The sequence below is a fragment of the Leptonychotes weddellii genome, chromosome 1 (assembly GCF_054177405.1).
Source record: "Leptonychotes weddellii isolate Sample4059 chromosome 1, ASM5417740v2, whole genome shotgun sequence".
Classification (NCBI taxonomy): Eukaryota; Metazoa; Chordata; class Mammalia; order Carnivora; family Phocidae; genus Leptonychotes; species Leptonychotes weddellii.
Window position 1 is genome coordinate 66,516,480 of NC_138369.1, and position 11,926 is coordinate 66,528,405.

The 11,926-nt window shown below is 42.7% G+C and overlaps 1 protein-coding gene across 6 annotated transcripts in view; it reads right to left on the reverse strand.

Moving 5' to 3' along the window:
- RARB (retinoic acid receptor beta) overlaps positions 1–11,926 on the reverse strand; it is a 703,788-nt gene that overhangs the window by 117,152 nt on the left and 574,710 nt on the right. Inside the window, exon 1 of one of the 6 annotated variants that reach the window (XM_081825606.1) lies at positions 2,479–2,981. The exons of the other annotated variants lie outside the window; for them this stretch is intronic. Coding sequence (XP_081681732.1) covers positions 2,479–2,517 — 39 coding nt within the window. The 5' untranslated portion in view covers positions 2,518–2,981. Of the gene's footprint in view, positions 1–2,478; positions 2,982–11,926 lie in introns of those variants that run through there. 6 annotated transcript variants of the gene reach the window in all.

Genomic DNA, 11,926 nt, shown 5'->3' on the forward strand with positions numbered 1-11,926 from the left:
TGGCTCATATTCTATTTTTTATTGGGTAGGCCTGGTCTAGTGGGTCCCAAATGCAATGACGCCTGAAATTTTTTGTTGACTACTAGCTCAGCTACAAACCAAAATGATTATTATTAAAAGGCCAAACCAAGTAAAGCTTTCGATCAAATAAATCCTGCATGAGTCCCATGAGGCGACTCCAGACATTTCAAAGAGCAGTGAGCCTGGTCTCACGTGGTGCATCATCGTATTTCTACTGAGATAAACATTTGACGAGCCAGACGTTCACTTGGAGATAGAGGGAAAGTGGGGATGATTCTGTGGGCTGCAGTGGGCTCGGCCTCCTCACTGGTCCAGGTCCTACAGGAAAAATGAGGGGTCAAAGCCTTACCGCAGAGGTAGTCTAGTGGTTTCGGGCTTCAGTCCTGCCCTGGCTAGTCTGGATTAAAGGCCTCTTCCTGTTATTAATTATGTGATCTTAGACAAGCCACACCTCTGTGTGCCTTGTTTACTTACCTTTAAAATGGGGATAGTAACGTTTTCCCTGTCATGGGGGTTGTTACGAAGATTAAAGGAGCAAACACAAGTGGAGAGCCTAAACAGTATAAATGCTCACAAATACGAGCTGTTGTCATTATGACTATTATTAGTCTAACTGGAAGGGTACACAGAAGCTTTCACAATGCGTATGGAAGTGGCAAAAGGTGCAGGGGAAGCTGAAACCAAAAATAAAGTGAGATCAGGAAAGCCAGGAAGCTGGTTGTTGGTGGAGCTTGGAGGAGAGTCTGGGAAGTACCAGAGGTACAGCAAGGTGAGGATGAAAAGGACGCTGCCCCGCTAGGATCTCTCACACGAGCCATGCCTGTCACTAGCTGATAGGCTCACTTAGGGACCACAACTCCCAGGATGCATGTGCCTAAGCGAGGGAATGGTGTACTGTTCATTTTAACTATATAGTTTATGGATTTCTGTCTCAGGTTATAAAAGCCAAGTACGTGCTGCAGGTTTCTGGACTAGCTTTTCTTTTATTCTGCAAAAGTTTTCCATAATAGTTTTACTCACAGAAATTTTTTAAAAATTTAAATCTTTTACTCTCATCCATTGTGTCTCCTTAGCATCTAAAGCAGAAGTTGCAAACTGCTCATCTGTAAGCTGAATTGAGCCAAAAGACATGTTTATTTTTGGCTGAGACAGGGGTAGGCGGCACAGACTTAAAAACTTTTAAATGTGTTGCCAACATTTAAAAAGTAGGAGATTTCAGTTACAGAAGAGATTGACTTGACGTTTCTCCCTAGTGTTTTTCTTGACCAATCGTTGTATGGTCTGAGTGTTTTTCGGTAGGGAAGTGTCTGAAGGACCAGAAAAGACCTTGAAAAAGTCATAGTCCCCAAGGAAGAGAGAGATTCACTTGAAATACTGGAAAACCTGGTAGTGTTAGTCCCACATTCTCACCAGGCAGGAACTCTCAAAATGTGGCAGCCTGGGAGCATCACCTGGGAGCTGGTTAGACATGCAGATTCTCAGGCTCCACCCCAGACCTCCCCAACCTGAAACTCCAGTTGGGATGGGGGGGCACAGCAATCTATGGGTTAACAGGCCATCCTGGGGAGTCTGATCCATGCTAAAGCTTGAACTCCACTCACCCAGGGCAGCAATCAATGAGAAGATAGCTGTTATCTTGGTCATACTCCCCACCCTTCCCTATTATCCCAAATTAGCCTGCATCATTCACTTCCCTGCCTGGCCCTTCTGATAAGGCACTTGAATTCTCAACTCCAACTGTAAAACTGACTTCAATAAGAAAAAGTAAATACAAGTTCTTAATGAGGCTACTTTTTGCAGAAAACAATCGGCATCGTTTTATCCTAACCTTAAACGGACTGCAATATGAACTTTTATGTTTAGAATTCGATGAAACATGACCAAAATGCTTCCTTGCCATACTTGCAGGAAGTAATGAATCAGAGAATTTCAAAGATGAACGTTAATAGCCCCAATTATCATTTGAACCGAATGTGGCTCACATTGCAGGTGGAGAATCACGTCTATAAAGGGAAAGAGAAAGGGAAAGAAGCTGGGGCCCAATGACCTGGCCCAGGAGCTATGCCTCACCTGGAAAATGTGAGCGGTGACAGTGCCTCCTTCAAGAGCTGTTGTGAACATTAATGGAGTTCAAATATGTGGCCGGCACACAGAGGTACTAGACAAGTGCTCTTCTCACTAAAGAAACATTGGGTATATACACTGTAGTGTTTATCCCTCAAAATAACTGTAACACTCTGATGTGATTATCCTCATTCTACAGAAGATGAAACTAGGTTTCAGTGAGGGGTGGCCAGGATATATGAACCCAGGCCACCTGATTCCCAGCCTCAGGTGGAGGGGCTGCAAACCATCAACAGGAACGGCAGCAACCACACCACATCACTCCATCTCACCAAGACTGTGAGCCCGCTCTGAAGGACACACATTTCTCTTTTCCACGGGCGTACAACCAACCTTTTGTTGTTCAGGGATAATGGCCAGTTTGGGCATCATTCATGTTCTTTTCTAGCTTCCTGGTCACTGCATTGCTGGTAATGCAAGGAGCAGGGACCGGGAGGAAGCTGAATCAGCCTACTTCACTTCCATGCAGCTTTTATTCAAAACATCCAGGAGGGGAGGGGCTGAAAGAGACAGGGATTAGTAGGACCCGGGGATTCTGTGATCACTGTGATCAGTGATAATCCAGCCCTTCCTCTACAATAGATAGCAGAGGCACGGCTGGTGGTAACCCAAGGAAATGTGGCTAAGAAAGAGACTGGAAGGACTTCAAGACCTCACAACTCTGCTCAACCAGCCAACAATGAAAAACCCTTCCACCGTTCTACAGATCTCCCTAAAATCCATGAAATTTGCTACTTTAAAAAGTCATTGCAAGTATTTATTTATGCGGACTTGAACAAAATTCAGCACATTGCGCAGTGTTGTGTTTAAATTTTAAAGAGGAACAAATTAGTAAAGTTTTAATCTAATTTGTAAACAATGAAAATAAAATGGCCAGAGAGGGGCACCAACTGCCTACCACTTGTGTACAGCAAGGCATATAAACGTATAGTATATACTATGTAAACATAGTAAGACACCTCTCATTTCAGAATATGGTATAGCATACGAAAACCAGTGAACGCACTGTGACGGATTCACTAAGTAACTTTTGAGTAAATACCCGTACATATTTTCTGACTGCCCTTCCCTTGACATACCGTCAAAAAAAAATCCATGTCCAAGTTCAAAGAGGAAAAAAAAAAAAAAAGAATATAGACAGACAGCATTTTTTAAACAGGCCAGCCTTGGAAATATGTACAGAATTTATGCATGTTTCAAGTGCTCTTTCTCCTTTGCCCAAGGGTGTAATTAAAGGCCCACAGACAACTTCTAAACTGAGGCCAAAGAGAACTGCAGTAGAAGTCAGTGGGAGTTCAGCACCCTGACCATGCACAAGAATAGCTCACCCCAAAAGGAATAAATAACTATCCTGGCAAAGAGCATGGGGAAGCACAAGGATGAGAGCATCAAACAATAGAACCCACATTTAGTAAAAAAAAAAAAAAAATTCATTCGGTGGCCGAAAATCAGTAAGATAATCATTGTATAATCTGACACAAGTCAGGGGAGGGCAGGGGGCCGGAACTGGAGGCCACTCCCTGGGAGATGAGCTGCCTGTCTGTTTTGAGATAGCTGGCGGAGCTGGGGTCTCACTTGGGCCTTCTGGTAAATTCTTTCCCTCTCTGCTGTCATACGCATTATTACACCCTAAGTGCACTTCATTTTTCCTCATTACCTGGGAAGGAAGAAGACGCTCACAGCAGCTTAAAGGAGGGTTGGTGGCAGATGCTGACCTGCCAGTTAACTCCGTGAGTGATGTCCTCAAGTGCAAGATTAGTGGTGGGAATCCACAGTTCTCTTGGTCTCTCTTGATTCCCCCCTGTTTTTCAAGGTGAGCCATGAGCCTTGGTAGTCTAAAAGATGCATGTTTTCCCTACAACAGGGTCCTAAAAACAATTCACTTACGCCATCTGGCAATTAACTAAAGAAAGAGCCTGTGGTTCAAAACAAAACCCAAGGTGGCCACGGTGACATCTCCCTTCCCAGCAGCTCTTCTAAAGTGACCCGGGCTCTGTCCCAGAGGGAGGAGGGGCTATGTCCCCTCCCCCTTGCACCTGGGTGGGTCTGTGACTACCTTAATCAATAGAATCTGACAGAAGGGACTTCATGGAGCTTCCAAGGCTAGGAAATAAGAGGCCACATGTCTTCCACTTTGCTTTCTGCAACGCTAGCTTGTGGACCACTGAGCCACCCCGTAATAAGTCTGATAACGCCGAGACTGCCATTCTGTGAGGAAGCACAGCCCCAGCAAGAAGCCACAGGTCCGTGTTCTGCTCAACAGCCCCGGCTGAGGTGTCAGTCAACGGGCAGCACTGACTACCAGGCGCATTGCTGAAGACACTTCCCAGACGTGGAGACACGGCAGATGCCGAAGCTTCTCAGCTGAGGCACCAGAGCACGGACGGAGCACAGACAAGCCATCTCCGCTGTGCCCCACCTGGATTTTTGTACCCACAGAATCTGTGAGCAAAAAGGAAAAGTTGTTTTCTATTTTTTTTTTTTAAAGATTTTATTTATGTATTTGACAGAGAGAGACACAGCAGGAGAGGGAACCCAAGCAGGGGGAGTGGGAGAGGGAGAAGAAGGCTCCTCGCCGAGCAGGGAGCCCGATGCGGGGCTTGATCCCAGGATCCTGGGACCATGACCTGAGCCGAAGGCAGACGCTTAATGACTGAGCCATCCAGGCGCCCTTGGAAAAGTTGTTTTCTATCTCTAAGATTTGTAATGGTTTGCTAGGCAGCGAGGGTAACTGGAACAAACACAGTTTGGATGATTCAGGGTCATTTTAGCCCTATACAATTTTTACCTCACACACTTATTTTAGAAGTTAAACCCTAAAGAAAAAGGCATTGCGCTCTCCTGTCCTACCTACACAGTAAAGTTATATGAAGCCAGGAAATACTGTATTTGTAAATCCTCTGTAAATTGTGCTATGCCTTGTACTTATAGGATTTATCATTTCACTGGTGTATATGACAAGTGGTGAAACACCAGTATTTGAAATTCAAAACCAGTTCAACTTGAGGCCAAGAAGTGACCTTAATAATTGATAAGAAAATAGTCACCTTGGCAGACACCAAGAGGCCACCTCATCAGGTGGCAAAACCAACCCAAATGTTGGGCTTGAATCATCTTATCCCATGCCAAAAAGCAGGGCAGCAACGGACAGCAGGAAAGAGGCAGCAGGACAGATGGGGCGGGCACCCCCGCATCACTTGGAGTGCTCAGAGGAGAACGCTCCTAAAAATAAAAATGGAATGGATGAGGATGCCTACTGAAATTGTCATTCTTCCTTTCTTACCTGTGAGGACATGCTCAGCCAACATTATGCTATCTTCTCCTCCATCTGCCCCTTAGCCTCTGCCCTGTGATAGATAACTTGGACCTACCACAATCTTTGGGCATGAACGAGTTCTAATCCAGTTTGTTTTCCCCACTGCTTCTAATTTTATTTATTATCAATGGAATTCAACATCTATTGAGTGCCTACATCATGCTGAGTTTGTCATAGGCACTGGAAATACAGAAGTAAATGAGACTCGCGAAGTCCCTATTCTCAGGGTACTTATATGCCAGTGGGAGAGAAAACCAGTACATAAGTAGACGATGAAATAATTTCAAAGAGTAGACGTGCTACGGAGGAAGCTCCACTCCCCTGCAGGAGCCCTGGCACATGAGAATGGGCTGCCAACACTTCCATTTCAAGGAAGACTCAACAGGCCACACTGGAGAAATGTTGATTACACACAAAAGGAGAGTTATAGGCCCAGGACTGGGTCTCTCACATCAAGCCAGGGATAGCAGCTGCTCTTTAACTTCCTGGGGAGTTTCCCAGAGGGGCAGAGATTTATTTAAAATTTATTTATTTAAAATTTATTTAAAAAGAAAATGAGAGATACATTATGACCAAGTTCAGTTCAGAGAGAGGCAGTTCAGGGTGGGACATAATTTTTTTCCTAAATCTATCCTATGAAATATGCTTAAAGAACTTGTAAACATTTTTGGCAGAAAAAAAAAAAATGTTTTTTGGCAGAGACTAATGGTATAAAAAGCAGAAGGCAGAGACAAGTAAGAGGGTTTTTACTCAAGGGATTTTATGTAAACCCCTTGCTAGGGGCCGAGTCTGATACTGATGGGGAGAGAATTCTTCCATGGCATGCGAATGCTACCGTGTGTATGAGACAAGTGCATTGACAATCACATGAATATGGAAAAAAGAAATAATCTGTGGTGATTCTTGAAGCAGAGAGGGGGGTAAACACTAGTGATACATACCAATATCGCCCATCCTCCTAGACACACAGTATGGTTGCATTTCTCTACTCCATTTGTATTGCGTAGGGCCATAAAAGTCATTTTCTGCAGTACGGTTGTATGTAGTAGTGACAGAGACTCCAACCAAGAGACGGCCTTCGTGATGGGGAGGAGACAGGTGGCTTTTGCGTTCTAGCAAGGCTTCAGAACCTAAGATTAACCCACACCACTTTGATTGTTCTCCCAGATGGCTTGAATAAAAAGAAGCAAGTGTTCCAAAGACATCAAGTTTCAAAGAATCATTTTTCTTCTAACCAATTTAAATTGTTTTATATGTCCTTGTAGGAATTTCAGCTTTATTATTTTAAAATCAATTATTAACATTCTAAATACTAGAATACCAAAACATAACTAATCTTCAGTTTCCACTGCTGTTCCACGGGCATGCCTAGAGTAACCTACAAGGTCTTAACATGATACAGGCAAAGATTAGTTCCTCGGAGGTCACTATTATCTCTCATCCAATGCTCTTATTTCTCCTGTGATAGTAGAGAAAAGGATTGCTATTTCTGAGGCCTAGAGCTCATAAGATGGATGAAACAAAATCAAATAATAAAGGAATATCTGGTCAAACCTGACCTAGGCTCACTAGTTCAAAAAATATTCTTTTATGTTTCTTAAACCACCAGATCCATGATATCAGTCCTGTGGACTCTCTCAGAGCAAACATCCCACACCTGGGTATAGCAAAAGAAATGACTCCATTATGAGTTGGTGTTTAAAAACAAGTACATCGTGGTGACAGTCAGACTCAGGCTTGCTGTGTAACTCACAACTGTATGCAGATCCTACCTGCCATGAATAGTTACAGACATAACTACCATATCTGGATGTGCGATATGTACATGAGATTCAAACTGTCGGTCAACAGGCAAGAATTTGCACCAAATATGCGTTGAAACAGAACCTATGTCCCACCTAACTCTTAAAGCAAGAAATAATCCTTTAAGACCAAAATACGACTGAATGAGGAATTTTACATTTAATTCCATTTTGGGGGAGTAATCAGAATTCGTGGACTCAATTTCTAATACCCTCTTCCCACAATTTCTGGCAGTGGGCTGCTAACTTTCCTACTTTTTTTGGTCACAATTCAACACAACAAATATACTGAAAACTATTCAAGCATTTTAGCTTAATGTTTTGATGCTATCATAAACATAATATATCGTACATTCAAATGGAATAGATGCCATCAAAAATATCTTATGGAGTACTGCATCTATAAATTTGCTAACTTAGGGTACCAACCAGTTGCAGGAGCATCTAACACAGCAGGACATGCTCTGGAAACTAATAAATATCGAAAACACGCACCCCCCCCCCAATTCTATTATTCTGAAACTAATTCTTTATGTTAATGAGGAGTAATATAAATTTGGACAGCAGCTTTCAAAAGTACTTGCTGGTTAAAAGTATGCCCACACACCCAAAGTCCCCAGATATAGCACAGCTCATCTACAATTTGAGTTTGACATATGGATGTGAGATCCCAACTAAAATTCTCATTTCCCTGCGGAACAGTCAGATGATCCCTGCTGGGTTTGACTGATAAGGATAATTTTCATGATTTGGGGGACTTCCCAGGCCCGTATGAATAGTGCTGTTGTATACTTAGAATGCTGCTATTTTCAGATTCAGAGGCACAGAGTCGCTTGATCATTCTAGTTTCTCCAGATTTGTGTAGCCATGAAAATCCTTTAAAAAACCAAAGTATTCTCCCCGTCACTGACCTACCTCAGAGTTTCCTACTGCTCATTATTTTAAGGCTCACAGAAGCTGAGAGGTCCATGTTACATGCCCCAGTTCACAGCTGCAGCCAATATAAAGGATTTTTTTTTTCCAGACCCAGAAAAAGCCTCCACAGTAGCAGAACGGGGAGGGTCACTGAAGATTTTGCTTTTCCTTATTGGAATATTTACTTTGCAAATCCACCGATCTCTGTTATAAATGAAGCATTATATTGAAATCCTCCGAGGGAAGAGGTGGCCCCTGTTAAAACCCAAAGGCTGCCTCAGGAACGCCTGAGAATAAGTTCCTAAGTTAAATCTACTCTCTGTGCCTTTTTGCATTTTGACGCGAGTGAGCAGGAAGCAGACGGCCTGGCAGACGGGCCACCTTGACTCTACCGACAAGTTCGACGACAAGCTTTATAAAAACAGTTCTACCTTGTACGCTCATGCCGCCTGCACTTTGCTACTTTTGAAATAAAACAAAACCAAGCCAAACAGAAATGCCCCAGGCGACAGCGCTGGCCGGAGAGCCAGTGCCAGAAATCCGGGCAGGACGTTGCTAGCAAAGGAATGTCATCTTTTCAATATGGAACAAGGAACAAGACTCTAATGGGGCAGGGCTGCCAGAACCCCGCTTTTCCCCTCCACTGCGGACAACGCTAGTATTGTACAGGCGGACAGGCACACAGACACACAGAGTTTTATTCCACTCTCTAAGAGTTTCTTCAGGGATGAGTTCTAGGGTCCACAGAACAAAGTTTTCCCCATTCTGGCACTGCTTATCCATAGGACACATCTAGCTGCCTCTCTGAAGTGGAAAAACACTGAACAAAAACTAAAAAGACCCAGTTCGCATAAGGTGCAAGAGAAATTCCAATCCCCAAGAAACTATCAGGGTAGGAGCAATTCAGTAACAAAGACACATCTACAAAGATGTGTGATTTTCAGGCCATGAGTAGGATTCTTGTGCTTAAGGATACATATGTTCGGTACAACATGAAAACAAAGCAACTGTTTCATCTGGTGCTCCACAGACCGGACGGCAACATGTTTCCAAAGCTGGAGGAAGAATTGGCTTTGTAGGTCCTTAATGAGAGACATATGTCAGTCTCCAACAGTCGGCTTGCCGAAGGGATTTTCTGGGGTCATTCTGGCTACGTGTGATTTTTGCCTTGTGGAATTTAACCCCTGCTAAAGGTCTAGCTGTATTGAGGAAGGCCTTGCCGGTCTCTCAAAATGTCAAAATGGAACATACAGGAATATGGAGATGTTTACAATCATATGCTTTGAAAAGACAGTTTGAGAAGAATCAGGGAAAAGTCAATGCAGAAATGTATCCAAATGTTTCCACGAGAAACCACTTCAGTAACAGAATTAGATTATAGATCAAGATCGTGGATGGTAGAATGTGGTCCCGTAGACGCTTAAAAGTTTCCTTAAAAACTGGAGAGGGGATAAACTTATGCCACCTACTTCTCTAATTGGTATGAAGATCAAATAAAAAACCGAAGACAGAAACTATTAGCTCTCCACTGAATTCATTATTTCTTTCCATAATAATAGGTCTCTCCCCGCGCACGTGGCTGGACTAGATCTCTTGCACTTGCTTCTGGTCACGTGAGCAGTTCTTGGCGAATGATGCAGTCCACCTCAGGCCCTGGCTTTTAAAAAGAAGCAGGTATGGGGCACCTGGGTGGTTCAGTCAGTTAAGCGTCTGCCTTTGGCTCAAGTCATGATCCCAGGGTCCTGGGATAGAGTCCCACATGGGGCTCCCTGCTCAGCGGGAAGTCTGCTTTTCCCTCTCACACTCCCCTTGGTTATGTTCCCTTTCTCAAGGTCTCTCTGTCAAAAAAAAAAAAAAAGAAGCAGCAGGTATGCGGCCTCCCCTATGCTCTTTTTCTCATTCCTGATGACGCGCTAAGGACCTAGTGGATGCCAAGCTAGAATGCTAGAAAGAGCCAGACGTCCTAATCCCTGTGTGGACGAGAGAAGAAACCAACCAGGAATGCATACCTTGAACTGTTATGTTAAAAAAAAAAAAAAATTCTGTACGAGATATCGCACATTTTGGAGTGGGTTTTTTTTTTTTGTACTGCAGCTAAGCTTAGCCTAATTCCGTATGTGAAAGCGCTCTAGAAACATTAAAGAGGCAATATCAATGTAAGATATGTTTCTTGTTTCTGTGGGCTTACACAGGTCTGCAGGTGGGAGCGAGGCAACTCACAGCTGTGCCCTCATGAAGAGAAAGAAAGGGTCTGCTAAAACAGGCTGCCCTTGCCAATTTCACTTTGTATCACTTTTTTCCAAGCGTTCACCCAGGAGAAGGAAATACAGAATTGAAAGCTCTCTATTTAACCTCTCTAGTAAAAGGTTTAGAAAGAAAAAAGGCCGAAACACTCATTTCCCAAAAGTAACTAAATCATCACCGAGGACGGTGTAAATTTGATTTAAACAGAAATGATTTTCAGTCATAATTTCTATCACTCTCAGGAAACCCTGAAAGTATACTTTTATTTCCTTGACAAAAATACATTTTTGTTTTTGTTTGCTGTAATTGTAAGACATGGTCACAATTCATTTTTAGATGATGGTCCCTAGGAATTTTGTAAAAGCAACTTCTTTTGCTCCCCCCGCCCTCCATTTGCTTTAAATTAGAAAAAAGAGTGTTGATTTTTGGCGATTTTTTATTTTTAATTGACCAAAACATGAAACAGGCACTTGAGACATCACTCACTGGGAGGTGAGCCATTTTCAAAGCAACAGGTTAATTACAAAATGAATATTGGAAACTGCTTCTCTACTGTATGACAGAGGTAAAACTTTTACCAAAAATGACAGACCTTTAGCTTGTTTGATGTAACAAAAACAGCAAATGAAAGTGCTCCAGATATTTTTAAACAAAAGCGAAGTAGGCATTTCAACAACCGTTTATGAACTTTTAACCATTAGAAAATTTATAAGCCATTTAAAACCACTAAATTAAATATACTATTACCAAGCCAACATGAGAAAAAAAAAAATACAGGGTTGCAGGCTAATTCAAAATTCACCCTCCACTTCCTGTTTATTCATACACCAGGAAAAAAAAAGACTTTTGTCTCACATTCAGGTCTTTCAACCATTTTGAGACAGGAGTCCATCAAAATCCTAGAGGAGAACACAGGTAGCAACTTCTTCCTAGAAACATCGCCAAAGGCAAGGGAAGCAAGGGCAAAAATGAACTATTGGGACTTCGTCAAGTTAAAAAGCTTTTGCACAGCAAAAGAAACAGTCAACAAAACCAAAAGACAACCGACAGAATGGGAGAAGATATTTGCAAATGACATATCAGATAAAGGCTAGTATCCAAAATCTATAAAGAACTTATCAATCTCAACACCCAAAGAACAAATAATCCAATCAAGAAATGGGCAGAAGACATGAACAGACATTTTTCCAAAGAAGACATCCAAATGGCCAACAGACACATGAAAAAGTGCTCAATTCGCTTGGCATCAGGGAAATCCAAATCAAAACCTCAATGAGATACCACCTCACACCAGTCAGAATGGCTAAAATTAACAAGTCAGGAAACGACAGATGTTGGCGGGGATGCGGAGAAAGGGGAACCCTCCTACACTGTTGGTGGGAATGCAAGCTTGTGCAGCCACTCTTGAAAACAGTATGGAGGTTTCTCAAAAAGTTTAAAATAGGGCTACCGTATGACCCAGCAACTGCACTACTGGGTATTTACCCCAAAGATACAAATGTAG